Below are 14,987 nucleotides of genomic sequence, written 5' to 3' on the forward strand. Positions count from 1 at the left end.
ATAAAGATACAGTATTATATGTTGCTAAAGGCAGTTACAAAACTCATTCAACATTTTACAACACTAACTAACTCAGTATACATTGCTGACTATATTTAAATTGATCTTAACATGATTTGCAGAATATTGCCCTGTTTATAAAATGTTCACTGTCTATGACTGTTTCCTCAAAAGTGAAACCTGTCAGTTCATCTCTGGCTAGAACCAAATATTTGTAAATAGAGACAGAAAAACACTTGTTTCTAGGCTTATTTTAATTCTTTGCTCTACTGCTTTGCTTCTCTTTTTAAAAAAAAAAAAAAAAATCAAAAAAAAAAATCGAAAAAAATCTGCAAAAGTTCCTAAGAATTACTTGTGTTTTGTTTTGAAAAGTCAGGCTCTTCTTCTTACCATTTAATGAATCCATCTTTCACTTAGAACAATTGCTATTAAAAACTCACAAGCCTAGTATGTTCACTATTTAAATCATGCCTATTTATTACATATAAATTGGTTACAGAAATTTAGCATATTAACGTCCTTTTTGTGAGAAAATGAGTCCTTGTTGACTTCATATGTTCTTGGGCTAGGTCAGTAATCTAAGAGAAACTTGTTCCTGCCTGCTTGTTTGGACTAAAAATAAACCAGGCTTTCCAAGACTTCAAAAGAAACTTCTGGTCAGGTCGATTGTCCCTCTCCAGGTGCGTGGTTTCTGTCCAACCCTGCACATGCTACAGACAATTTGAAAGTCACTAAGTATAAGGCAGAGAAGAGGCCAAAGGCTGCAGTTAATGACGCTGCACTGAAATTCTCAGTTCAGACCTTTTCAGGCTCATAACTTCATTAAAATAATCTTTCTTGGATGCAGCGTTCTGCATTCACTATTCAAGCACAGACTGAAGAGTTCTTTTAAATCCAAGAGAAAAGAAACTTGAAGCTTTAAGGGAGAGCAGGCAAGGATGAAGGCTCTGTCTGCGGCAGGAAGGGGGGTGTATGGCGATGTAAGGGGTTCTCACACTCATTTCAGAAGCAAAGGACTTCACACAGACAGAGCCTGCAGGAAGTTACATGCCACCGTTGACTGCATGCCAAATCAATTCATGAAAGAATGCCTGGTGCCTAAAGTAACTGGAAATTACCTGGACTCTTAAGCTTTGTGGGTTTAACTCTTCCCAGGACAAAGCCTTGTTGTTTACGGGAGACCGTAATTACAGTTTTGACACCAGGCCTGAGGTTCAAAGGCTTCTTCATTAGTTAGGACCTCATTAGCCCAGAGAGTTTTGGACTCACAGGGTGAACCAGTGCTAAAACAGATAAATTATGCTTTCTAGTGCTATCTCTGCAATTTCCATGTAAGAAGTTTATAACTAGAATTCTTTTAGGGCGGTTAGTGGGGTGTCTTGCCCCGCAAATTAAGCCCAAGGAGAATCGCACTTGTTTTCTTGCAGCTCAGCATTGCAGCAATTCGAATATGTGCCTCTGTAAGAACTGGGCGATTCTGAATGGGCGCTGATGTGTCTAAAGCTGCCTACACACACAGCAGAGGCAGACAATGAGCGCTGCCCCAGGCAAGTTTCCATGGGCTGCAGTTCACAGCCCCACTCAGGCCCTGCTTCACCACGGTCCTCAAAGCTCTCCTCTGTCCCTCTCTGTAACCAAGCTGGCAGCGCTGCAGGCAAAACTGCATATAAATAAAGTTTTTAAAATATTAAAATATTAAAAGAAACATTCAGGAATTTGGGCAAAAATGGCCTCTTCTAAACAAACGTGGTTTGAAGTCACAGCCGAGCAATATTGCAGATAGTGACATGCAGAAAATGCAGAGTAAGACAGAACAAGCATTCTCAGAGCAGCATCCAGCCTTCGTGGGAGGAAGCAATCAGACCTCTGGCAGCAATTACAATTTTTTACTGCACTAAGATTTGTTTTTATTATGACCCTGCTGTTGCTAAGATAGTGCTCTCAAATCACCTTACATACAGACTGTATTAAACAACAGGTTTGCCCAATTTATAGGGCCAGATGGTTCTCCAAAGTTTAATGTATCATTGGATTTACACTATTAAAAAAACCCCACAGCCTTGGCACTGCTCAGACAAGCCAGTAAATAACTTCTCCCGATTCCTGATAGGCACTGTGTGGATACAAAGTTTATTTCCTTTCCTGTTTGCAACTGACGCCTTGCACGTTGGAGCAAATGCGGGTTTTGGAGCAGTAGGAAGCACTATAGAACAGTGAAGTCACCATCCAGGAAACATGCTGGGCCAAAGATCTTCACACCAAAAATTCATCTGCCAGCAAGGGAGGGTAGGGCACGTGGAGCAGCAGGATTACAAGTACAAATTAGAAATGAAGCTGGCTTGGGAAAAAGGGAAAATAACCATATAAACAGCCAAAGGTGGGAAAACAAACTGTTCCAGCCTGGATATTTTACATTCGAGAAGATCCTGGCACCATCATGCCATGAAATAAATGTTGAACTGGTTCAGAATGAAGCTGAAGGGATTAACAAGAGACATGAAAACACCATCAGCTTTAAACCAACACTTTGGCTGACTGCTGTTTAAATCATAGATGTAGCAATTTAAGACAATCCTTGTTCAAACAGCAATGAGATGCACCCTTGCACAGCTTATGACGACAGCCAAAGATTCCTGTTTTAGAAGTTAAGCTTTCGGGCAGGGAAACCTCTGACCTCCAGAGGCTTAAGGCCTTTTAAAATAGACAGAGGCTTTGGTGCTTCTTGGGCAGTTTCAAACTGATGAAACAGTGGTTCTTACGGGGGCAGTCTTGAAGTTAAATTAATGCCTGATTACAGCAAATATTTATTTTGAACGCACAGAATAGTTACTGGGGATGTGCTTTCAGAAATCTAGGACAGCTGAACATTTTGAAAGCCAGGAACATGTTAGTATAGCTTTAAAACAAAGCTCAGAAAGATTTTTTGAAAATCCAATTAAAACCACTAAAATAGTGCTGTTTTCTGAATTAGCCACTTAAGTCCGAGAGTGAGAGATTATTCATGAGGTGCCCAGTATTATGGAGAAATTAATTAAGCACTCAAAAAATGCTATAAAAACTTGTGTGTCATAGTGAACTGTCATAAAAAAAGGTAACTGACATTCAGGCTTTTCTTTAACTCCGATTTTACACTGTATTATACTAAGGGTTTTTACACTTTACAACACTTTCTCACTAGTCTCCCCAATTAACCACCTAGAAGGAAAACATTCACACTGTACATTTTTGAAGATTAATTCTATTAGCAACATTTCTTTGCCCAGATTTTGCACATTCCATGATGCTCTGCATATACCTTTGCAAACAGAGTACTTCAAAGTAATTTTTCTGGAAAACTTTGCCTCAAAGATGAATTTTTGGCTGCAATGTTGAAACATGTCTTCAGTTTTTAACAGCATTTGAGATACTGAGAAAGATTCAGCATCACCTGGTTAGCAGAAAATAAGCACACACTTGATACAGTTTCTAATGCCACTGAGTTAAATGAAATATTCCATGGCCCCTTACAACTCTACTACAGCAGTAACCAAAACACTGACTTAAATTTCTTTTGTCAGATTTTATTTTTGGGTATTGATAATTTACAGTAGTCTAGCACTTACTCAAAACATTTCCTTGAAAAATTGAAGGCAGCTTAAGTGATCAGAATTGTCTCTTCTTGAGACATGGTTATTGCTTGGTGAGGGACACCCAAATACATTCCCAAATAACACTGAAAAAAAAAAAAAAAGCTGATAAATGTATGTACACTGGAATTGGACATAAATGCCTACACATTCTACATGAATTCCAGCTTGGATATTGGGGGACACTCTGAACAAGCATTTGATTTTTTTAATGCAAATTGTAAACACACACTTTTTTTATTCAGACATATAAAAATGGCCTAAGCAAAGTCTTTTCCTAAATGCAGCAACCTATGGAAAGTAGTATCGGTAAAAGTATCAGTTCAGTAATTTGATTCAGAGAATTAAACCAACTGGATTAGTACCTTCAGTGCAAGATGAAAGTTCTCAGAAAACGCAGCTTCAAAAGAATTGGAAGAAAGCAATTAGCTTCCCAACCCTAAATTAAACAGTTGAAGCTGTATCTGCTTCCATAAAATGGCTGGAGAGAAAGCCAACACTTCCTAACCCTGATTAGCACCCACATACAGTTCTAAATTCAACATCAGTAAGAAGCCCTGCAGGCTCTCCCCATCTCCTCTCCCTTTCACAACCACTTCTATTTTGCATTTCTGAAAGGAAAAACTATCAGAACAAAGAAGCCCTGGGAGCATCCGGACTGGTGTAACTATTCCACCAGCAACAGCTGGAACACCTCACCACAATGTCACACTCTGCAGCCTGGGCATAGCCAGAAGTAAGGAAAAAGCCAAGCTGGTTTCATGTGGTTGATTTTATTATTACATACCGATAATACATTTCAACAGATCTGATATCAGAGTAAACCCCTGTGGGACAAATAAGTGCCATAATGGGAATAATGGAACAAAAGACTGGTGTGGAAAATGTGGAACAGCACAGCATGTGACTTAAAAAAAAAAAAAAAAAAAAAAAAAACCTACCAAAAACCCAACACCAACCCCACCCCCCAAAAGCAAACCAATGCTGTGAAAACATGTGATATTAAGCTTCACTTGAAAGAAAAAAAAAAATTAAAAAAATCTTAGGAGAGGCCTACAGTTCACAAATTTCTGAAAACACAGGAAAACCCATGTGCATCCCGCCAGTGAATCCATCACAATTCCATGAAGACCTTTTGCAAATTCAGTGTTTAAATCTCCTACATATTTCATATTCTTTACTGTAAGAGCACAGTAAGCTGATCTATTCTATGCACATTGTTTCACTCTTTTGAGGCAAATGACAGTTTCCTCTAGCCTTAAATAGCTATTTCAACCAATATATATATATACATACATGTGTAAAGAAAATGTTACAGAAATATCTTAAAGCAATTTCATTGAAGTAGCCCAATTCAACTATTTGTGCTCTTTACCTCAAAATCCGAAGTGCCAAATGTGAGCAGGAAAGATTTCCACTGTTGCAGTCTAACAGTGATTCCATTTACTTGGTGAATTTATAAAAAACATTTCAAACCACTATTCCAATTAATTCTAGAGGGCTGAAAACAGGAGTAATACATTCACAGTAACTGCACAGCCTGCATGGCCAAAAAGTCTCCAAACTCATTTTTAAACTGTTATTAACAAGTAATGGAATGTACATGTGCTGATCATTAAATGCAGAACTCAAAAATTGACACCTACTGCACCAATCCAAATTTGTTAACGCAGAAACATATTTGAAAATATACAAAATCTGAAGTTGTTACATGAAATCAAAACCTGGTTTTAAAAAGTGCACAGTAAAAACTGAAGGAAATTACTATATAAATTATCCACAGAGTGTGTATTTCTTGGTTTAGAGACAACATTAAAGTTCTGTTTTATCTGTTACAAGTTCTAAATATTTTAAAGCCATTTACAGCACCAATTCAGTTTTTACTAGACCCAGTACCAGCCTCTGCTTCCCGGAACAAACAGGAACTGGATAATGAATGGTCACTATCTGCATCCTGTGCAGCAGCAGCTTCCAAAGACTTCAGCTGTAAACTATCGATTTTTGTTCTTTTTAGAATTTCCCTGCAACAAGAAACAAGCAAAGAGAACATTATCATTTAGGTAAGGAAATCTAGACAAGGTAAAAAAAAAATTCTGATGTCTGATAATTTATGCCTACAGCAAACAAGGTAGAGTCAGACTGAAAATAAGCAGTCCACAGGCTTCTAATTTTGATAGATTATAACAATTTGTTCTGAAAATTCCTCTATCTCTATAGCACAACAGAGGCAAGTTGTACAAGATCTCTCAAATAAGCACAACAGTTCTTTACTACAACTGAAACCTGTGAAAAACACTTGAGGGACATCCCAAGACACTCGAATTAATACTACTAATATTGTAAGGGCAGTGAAGGCAAGTCAAATCATAATCCAACTTCAGATGCTACTCCAAATAACTTCTTACAGAATAATTGCATCAAATTAAAAATCAATCCCCTGCCATATTGTTTTGGTTTTTCAAAATAAATTTTATTTTAATTCAGGTTGTACAGATTATTCCTAGTTCAGAACAGAGTTTGTTCTACAGCAAGCCAACTCACATTTGACCTGCAGTAATTCCACAAAGGGAATGTGGAGCTTAAGTTTTGTGCAATAGTTACTTGCTGGCAATTCTCAGTCTTCCTACTTCCTGAAGATAACATTTGTTTTGAATCTAACCAACAAGTCTCCCCAAGTGATAAAGGGCTTTAACTGCATCATTTGGATTTCAACTCCTACATTTTGTAACATCTGAAAACCTGTGTGGCTTCTGTTGTGAGCTTCTAGGGTCCTTACAGACAGAGTACCAATTCAAGTCTTAGAAGTATGGCAAGTGAGAAATTCCAGAAAACATTTTATAAAAAGATTAAGTGCTAAGATCAGTATGCAGCCAATAGCTTCCTTCTGGAAACACAATGGTTTTTACACCACAAAGTAATTTTAAAGAATACAATATCAAGTTAAAACACTCAGAAATCTGAAGAAAAACAGGGGGAAGAGTTTACTCTAAAAGATAAAAATCATCATCATGGGATCTTTAATCAGAACATTGAATTTTGTTTATGCTTTTTATTTTTTTAATCCTTAAGTGATACCTACTTCCATGCATCCCACTATTAAGGAGAATAATGATAATGTCTTTGTTTCACAGTCAGACAAGCAAAGGGCAAAGGCCTTCACAAGATCTGTTCCTCCCTAGAAGGATCAGAATAGGATATACCATGGTTTAATCACTGGCTGCTCAAAGAAGCAGACTTCTGTATTTTTCACCACTAGGTAAGTCAAAAATCTCTTCCTGACAAGTGGGTAGACTCTTTGCCTGGTAAAGAATTTAAATGTGCATTTCAAGCTCACAGAAGAATACTAGTGGCAACTTTTTCATTCCTACATGGGAGACAGACAAGCTAGAATATAGAAATAAAACAGAGAAAGAGACCAGCTGCCAAGGACAGAGTATGCGGCAACAAAAAGGAGTTCAGAAGGGACACATCTACCCAGAACCAAATCATAGCCACCCAGCTTCACCAGTTGGATTTACAAATAGTTCCATTTTCACCACATTTAAACAAAAAAATGATATGATCTGCCATCAGAGGGTACACTTTGAGACTCTAATGTGAAGTAGTGACATGAAGAGCCTGTTCTTTTCCACATGTATGTTTTGCAAGAATTTTTTCTTCACTGAAACCTGAAGGAGCAAATTTGGAGTTTTCTTTCCAGCTGGCTCAGAGAAAGAATTACAGCTTGTGAGCTGTTTTGTCCAAGGGCAGTACAGCAGGAACACCAAATGTAACCCTCAGAGCCCCAGCTGCAGCCAGCTCACCTTGCTGGTCATCTTCAGTGTATCGATCTCTTCCCTTTGCTTCGTCAAGGTCTCATTCATACTGCACAGATGGTCACTCATCATGCTTAGCTGGTCCTCATAGCTCCTCTTTGTCGTCATCAATTCATCCTAAGGGAAAAATAAAATGACCAGAGACCCTGGCTCAGTATTAGTGATACCTGGCAAAGCAGCACACTTCCACCTCCTCTTAGTAAGCTCCACTTTTAATGCTCAGTGTGTGCAATTCAGCTAAACAAAAACAAAAAAACAAACCAACAAAACCTGTTTTATGAAAATAAGTCAACAGTTACTTTTCTTTTACCTGAAGTCTCATGCATGGTTTGTTCCCTTTATTTTTGTGTTGTTTCCTTTAGATTTTCCCCCACTTTTTATGGCTTACATAACAGTAACAGCTAAGTTTTCCACCATTGCCTCCGGCCAAGATACAAGTAATGTTTCAAGGGTTAAAGCATGGCCTGCACAAGAACATACGGCAGCCAAAACTGAAGCAATCACCACGCCACAGGCAGCTAGAGAAAGCTATGATCTTTCTGAGATTACAGAGACATGGAGGGATAGTGTGCATAACTAGAACACAGCAATGAAGGGATACACATCGTTTAGGAAGGACAGAAGTGAAGAAACCATGCTCTGTGTGAAGAAGTGGCTTGAAGACTGTTAAATCTCATAAGCAGGAGAACAACAGGGTGATATGACAGGCATCTGCTGCAAGCAGATAAAAATCTCCCATCCACAGACCCTGATCCTTGTTACAGGTTTTAACTACTCTGACACGTGGCAGCAAGGTGGAACACAAGCAACTGAGAAGTTCTCTTGAGTGTGGCAAAGAGCACCGTGATACCATTGATCAATGGGACCAAGAGATGCCCACTGCTGGACCTGCTACTCTCAAATAAGGAAAAGCTGGTCATGGATGTGAAAGCCAGTGGCAGGCTTGACTGCAGCTACCATGACTTTGTGGAATTCAGGATCCTGAGGGAAGTAAGATGAGTAGTAGAATTATAGCTACCTCCAAAAGAGTAGATTCTGGCTTCTTTCAAGGTCTGCTTGGAAAGGTCCTAGGTAAAACTTCCCTGGAAGTTACAGGGGCCCAGGAAAGCTGAATGATCAAGGACAGAACAAGGAACAATCCAATGGCTAAGACATGGAGTGACTGTGGCAGAAGATCAGCATGGCTATAAGAAATATCCAGTTCCACAGCTTGATCTGAACTCTCTGCTCTGACCAAAGGAGGGGGACAAAACACCTTCAGAGGACCCTTCCAACCTAAAGAAGTCTATTATTCAGTATTATGCAGACTAGTAAACATACAAATGGTGTGTACCTGCTATCTTTTCCTATGAAGTTTAATATGCAGTTGGAAATTAACATCTCATGCTGAGTTCAACATCAATTGTGGAATTTCTTAAAGGAACAAATCAAAAAAGTGTTCAAAAGGGACTGTTCATGGACACAACAGTTCAAAGCTAACATTACATTCACGGCCTGTATGGGCCAGTTTTGGTACCATCACAGACAGCTGAACAATAATGACATGAACTAAGTGTGAAGAAAACACAAAGGAATTTATGAGTTGTGTAGTTATTTATACTTCATTGTACTACTGGCTCCTTTCCCAGGTGTGTGGAGGAGGACAAAGGGACGGGACACTCAGAGGATGGCTAAGAGCTGCTTTTTGTTAACAACAGCTTCTTAAAGATCAGCCCAAAACTATCTCTGCTTAATATTAAGATATCTATATTAAAAAAATCCAAATCAACCTGGCATTTTTTAAAACTTTCAGACCCAGGTGCAAGAAAGGATTAAGAATTCCTTGTATCATCTGAGATCAGTCACACAACCATCCCTTTCAACATTACAACTCTCATTTTCATGAAAATCCTTGACACCAAATGTGCTAAAATACACAGGTTTGACCACTGTAGCCTTTTCTTGGAAGCATGTTCCACTTCAACTTTATACCTGGGATTTAAAATGTATTTTTTAAGGCTCTTCTCTACATACCACTAGAGTTTTTATATTCCACAACACAGAAACTAGTAATGGCATGGCCAGACTAAACTGTTGTAATTTTTCTGCTCCAACTTCCCCTTAACACATGGTTACAAAATGCATCTGTTACATTACAGAACAATTTACTTGCCTGTAATCTGGTGATGTTTTGACTGGCAAGCTTCAACTCTTCCGTGAGCGATTCCTTGGACTTCTCTGCCAGAGAAAGTCTTTTGGCAAGTGCTCGACACTACCGAGAACAGGATAGCGAAGGCACAAGGGATGACAGTCAGTTCCACAGTATTGCCTTGAGGCATTTTTAAGTGGTTGCTTTGGACTTTTCCATCTTTCTGTGATACTTGGATTTCAAGAAACTCAGAGCTTGTGCACATTTTTAAATGCACAGGTAAAGGAATCATTAACATTAAATGTTTCATTTTACACAGCTACCATATTACCAATCCTGTAAATACCATATTTTTCACATAACTGCTACAAAACTTTTACTTAAGTAAAAAGACATGCAAACAGCTCACTTCATACAAGGCTCAAATATCAGAAAAGATGGTTCCTCCATACTATGTCATCTTCCATTAAAAATATATATATTTAAGAGGATTTGCTCTATTAATGCAGAGCTCTGCTATATTCCACATCATTTATTACACAAATCAAAACAGCCACTCCTTTCAAGAAAAGTTCCCTCATGACTTGAAATGAAAAGGAAAACATAGATAAATGAATAATCTTGCTCATTCTTGCAGTACAACTTATGCCTAAGAGCCAATTTTCTCAGGAGAGCTGTTTCCATCACTTCATAATACACTCAAATATTTTTGAATGACATCAGCATGACTATAAAATAAAGTCAAAACCTCCTTGGTAACTAAAGCCAGCTGCTTCAGCTTATGTGAGCAAACCTATACATGACACACATTATACTTCTTAATACAGCCAAGACAAGGCTACCAAAGGATTTATTAAACACAAAAAGTTCTTTTACAGTATCTGTTTTATGCATGCTATACCACAGTCAAAAAATATTCCAAGAACAGATTTTTATAAAACATTATGCTCCATATATTAAAACTGACTATCATAGCACTTGCCTGTGGGAAGTTCAAAAAGAGATTTATGTCACTGCCTGCATGCTCACCTCAGCATGGAAGTGCACTGATTTGCTGTCAGCAAGCTGCAGGTGAGAGGTCAGCTCTGCTATCCTGGCCATATAGTGAGTCTTTATCAGGTCTTCACGAGACTCAACATCTGGAGCCTGGCAAAGAAAAATTTAAGCAGACATCACTTATGTTTCGTAGACCGAACACCTGAATCACAACATTGCCTCTATACAGGCTTTTTTCTTCTTTCCTTCTCAGGCCTGGCTGCTCTATCAAAAAGAATCAAATTCCCCAAACACAACAGATAAATTACAGCAGACCACACTGCAATTTATCACTCTGATGGGGACTCTTAATGTCAGATTTTCTTACAGGACAAAGAGCTGACTGGAAAGGTAAGTGTCTGATGAAGATGAAGATCCACTGCACAAGTGAACAGCTTTTGCCTACATGAAAACTTCTAACAACAAGGAAGAATTCCTTCACGTAACTGTACTTCAGAAGTATACAAAAGTCATAACTATTACTAATGTTGCATGTTCCAGAAGTTTCTTTCAACATTTGAAATTAAAAAAGAAAATAAAAATAAGAAAGCCCAACAACTCGGTAGTTCACAGACTCACCGACTGGAGTCAGCTTTCACATGATTTGTCATTACCTTCAAGTTCAGCACTACGCAGAAGCCTTTAAGAACGCATACCAGTTCTTATCAAGCCCCCTAGCCCTTTTTAATCACACTTTCAGAAGACAAGGAGGAGTGAACTAAACTCCTCCATCAGCTCCCTGTAATCTAAGAAAAGGGAAAGCAGTGAATCTTACTCTCAGAAGTTCCTGCTGGAACAAGTGTTACATTACAGCAGGGCTAAATAAAGAGTTAACATTTAGTCTGAGGGCTGGTTCAGGGTTTGTTTCAGTGTGACCTCTGCTTTGTGCCCCAGGCACTGCAGCCAGGGTCTTTGATGCAGCTTGAGCCCTTCTTCCAGGGTTAAGAATCGAGGTTTGGAATACAGTTTGGGCTACTGAGGCACAGACCAGTGCCTTCCTCAAATTACAGAGAGCAGACCCTGGCTCCAATTCACACTGCTCCAAAATGCTTACATGGGCCAAATAACAGTTCACTAACAGAAGAAAAAAATTAAGGAACACCTGGCTTTCAGAAATTTGATCATTTAGTATATAAAGATTACACAGTCAATTTGTGCATTCTTGGTAATTAGACCTGTGGAATAAATTTAGCAGAATCAGAATTGAAGTATTTAACAGATGGGCTTTAATAATGTTTAAAACAGATTACCTTTTCATTATCAGTAGTTACAGTCAACATTCCAATCTAGAACAAGAAAGAAGATACACTTAATGAGAACTGCAAAAAATAGATACCATAGCTGCATTTTGGTTTCACTCATAGAAGGACTTTGCATTTAAACAATCTTGCAACCATTCAAACTGAATCAAATTTAAGTACTTCCACCTGTAACATAAACAAGAGTTGTTACACGCATGCCTTGAACAGAATTACACCCGACACCAACTCTCATATATATATCTCCTTTCTTACAAAGTGCACAGGGAAAAGGCAATAAAAGCAACAAGATGCAGTTGTGCTTGTATGGTTATGCAACTGCTTGATCATATGAAACTTATTCAGAGCCACATTAGCACACTGAAACGTTACTCGTCATGTTTAAGAGGAAATAAAGTCAACCTGGATTTCTTGAATACCTTCCAAATTCCTTCCTCTCCGCTCTGACTAGCAAGCACTGACAAAACACGAGCAGTAGCCAATACCTGGTTTCATGAAAGGATATCTTCACAGAGAATCAAAGGGGCTTTTTTTCCCCTTGATCTCAACAGGACGAGAGATTTATGTCTATGGGAGATATTCACAAAATATGTTGACCTATGAGTAACATTATCCTCAAACTCCTAAGGATTGAAATAGAGGATCACAAACTTAAGATGTCAGTTTACTTCAAAATTGGGGATTTCAAAACAATCCACTGGTCATTTTTATCCTGGAGCAGAAAAGTGGAGGGAGGAAAAAAAAAAAAAAAAAAACACGAGAGAGCGAGAGAGCATTCTAGAATGTGAAGGAATGCACATTATGCACATTCTGAATGCTGAGTAGATTTATTATTTCTTACAGATGACATTCCTGTTAATACCACTATGCCACTTCAGAAGTGGAATTCAGGGGAAAGGCCAAGTCATTTTAAATATGTGTAGTAAACAGGAAAAAGTCATTTACCAACAGAGAAGAGCAAGGAAAGAATGCATGCTACATCCAAAAGCAACTGCTGAACCCAAACTGACCCCTGTAAGTCTTCAAACCCATTTACAAACACTACCTACTTCCATTTGCTTTAACACACACAGAGATGAATAAAAGTATTACACAGGCCCAACACCCAAGATACACACCACCAGCAAGATTTCCTAATTACAGGCAAATCAGGGAGTGAAGCACCTACTATTTCCCCCTCAGTTACACAAGTACAGAACTACAAAAATATCTTCAAAATACTAAAGATAGCAAACAAAATCTCAAAATCCAAGAAGTGCTAAATTCTGCAGAAAGAATTTGCAAGCAGCTTTGCAAATACAAGGACCCCATGAGTGAATGCTTTTCAGTAAAGTCAAAAGGCTTTCATTTCTAGTGTTCCACTGATCAAACAGCACTGCTACTAAAGAAGGTGGATTTTTCTCTATTGAAGGGAAAGGTCACTTACCAGACTGGTGCTCTTAATAGGTTCCCTCAGACTCTTTTCTGTGGTTTCCTTCTTTTGTTCTGCTATATTTGGCAAAACTGACTGCTCCTGGATAGCTTCAGTTAAATGTCCGCTAAGAGAGTTCTTCAGTTTTTGGTTTTCTTTTTCTAGCTTTATTTTAGCTAGCTGGGCCTCCAACATCCAGTGTTCTTTTTCTTGTTCAAGTTTTGCAATTTTCTCCAAACTCTGCTGGACCTTTAGGAGGGAAAGTTTACAGTCCAGGTTATTGAACCCAGGGAGGAAAAAACCCATACTCAGGAAATGTTTGAGGACAGTATTATTTTAAACCATTACATAAGTGAGCTGACAAAGTGCAGCAGGTAAACAGCCACTGTTTTGAGCTGTGTGCTTAGCTGTGGTTCTTTGTCAAAAATGGACACGTTATTTAATTCGTTTCAAACATGCACAGCTCATAAAACTGGCAACACTGTACTAGGTGAAAAATCAAAGTAGGGAAGAATTTTATAAAAACTTTAAAGATGCGTACCTAGCACTATCACTGCCTTCTTCTATGCTAGAAAGACAAACTGTCCCCTCCCAGCTGTCCCACCTCACACAGACAGAACCACCCACTTTGTCAAGGTAAGAAAACAACTAATCAGGAGATGTTAATTTTGAGGAACTAAGGATTTTTAGGAAAGTTAAGATAATAAGTTGCTGAATTAGCTGAAGTGGATAGGTAATCTTTGTTCGCAGTTAACAGAAGCCGGATCTTAGATAAGCTACCCCGGATCTTGTAACTCATTGCTTGTCAGCTTTATGTTTATGTAGTTGTGCTTGTAATGAAAAACAAAATGTGGTAAATACGACATAAGATAGCTGCAGATTTCCTGCTTAAAAGACCCATTGAACACAGGAAACTGTAAGTTCTAACAAGGAATCATTTGTCATGAATGCATTGAAAAGGTAGAAAGGTCAGGACGAAGAAGACTCATCTTACTTCCTCATTTTGGGTGACCCCTCCCCAAAATAGACCCCCTACTCATTATAAGAAACAAAGTACGCATGCTCAATAGCCTTTTTGCCAATTAGCATATGAAGCGAGGAATGGGATGTGACAGGGTATGAATATGTATTTGTATTTTGGATAGTCAACACTTTTGTAAATAAAAGACTTTGTAATTACCTGTGAATTTCACAGTGCGAATTAGGGAACTACCCCACATGCTGCCCGGCCGTAATAAACATACACTTTCTAACTTTAAACTGTTACAGAGTTTTTGCCCGTCACAGTTGGGTATTGATACTAGATCAATACCCATATTTCTTTAATAAGTCAATCTAATCAGAACAGATCTAATCACTGCACATTTTTGCTGAAATTCATTTCACTCCTACTAATACACTCAGAATATTGGAAACTACAAAGAAAAAATTAATGAAGTATTTGCTTCTGTAACAGTTCAATAACAATGAGTCAAGCACAGGCTGAGTATACAAGCTAATAAAGAAGTGTCAGTATTAATTAGTTATTCCCATGCATATGAAACAATGGACAAACTGTGTAGGCCTTTTAAATAACACGTTACCCACCCTGCCTCCAGAAAAAAATAATATATATATGCATCCTGGAAGACAGAAACTCCAATCTATTGCTCTAACTGAAAAGAAAAATCACTGCTCTTAACCAGTGATTATAATAATTCCTAATAGTCCAAA

General features: G+C 38.3%; 1 protein-coding gene across 1 annotated transcript in view; it reads right to left on the reverse strand.

Moving 5' to 3' along the window:
• Nucleotides 1–4,383: 4,383 nt before the first annotated feature.
• Nucleotides 4,384–14,987, reverse strand: part of PPP1R21 (protein phosphatase 1 regulatory subunit 21) — a 31,956-nt gene continuing 21,352 nt past the window's right edge. Inside the window, exons 17-22 of the mRNA XM_040058836.2 lie at nucleotides 13,290–13,523; nucleotides 11,855–11,890; nucleotides 10,599–10,715; nucleotides 9,594–9,692; nucleotides 7,430–7,558; nucleotides 4,384–5,647 (exon numbers count right to left, since the gene is read on the reverse strand). Of these exons, the coding sequence (XP_039914770.1) occupies nucleotides 5,618–5,647; nucleotides 7,430–7,558; nucleotides 9,594–9,692; nucleotides 10,599–10,715; nucleotides 11,855–11,890; nucleotides 13,290–13,523 (645 nt within the window). The 3' untranslated portion in view covers nucleotides 4,384–5,617. The remainder of the gene's footprint in view (nucleotides 5,648–7,429; nucleotides 7,559–9,593; nucleotides 9,693–10,598; nucleotides 10,716–11,854; nucleotides 11,891–13,289; nucleotides 13,524–14,987) is intronic.

This window comes from Hirundo rustica, chromosome 3 (genome assembly GCF_015227805.2).
Source record: "Hirundo rustica isolate bHirRus1 chromosome 3, bHirRus1.pri.v3, whole genome shotgun sequence".
Lineage (NCBI taxonomy): Eukaryota > Metazoa > Chordata > Aves > Passeriformes > Hirundinidae > Hirundo > Hirundo rustica.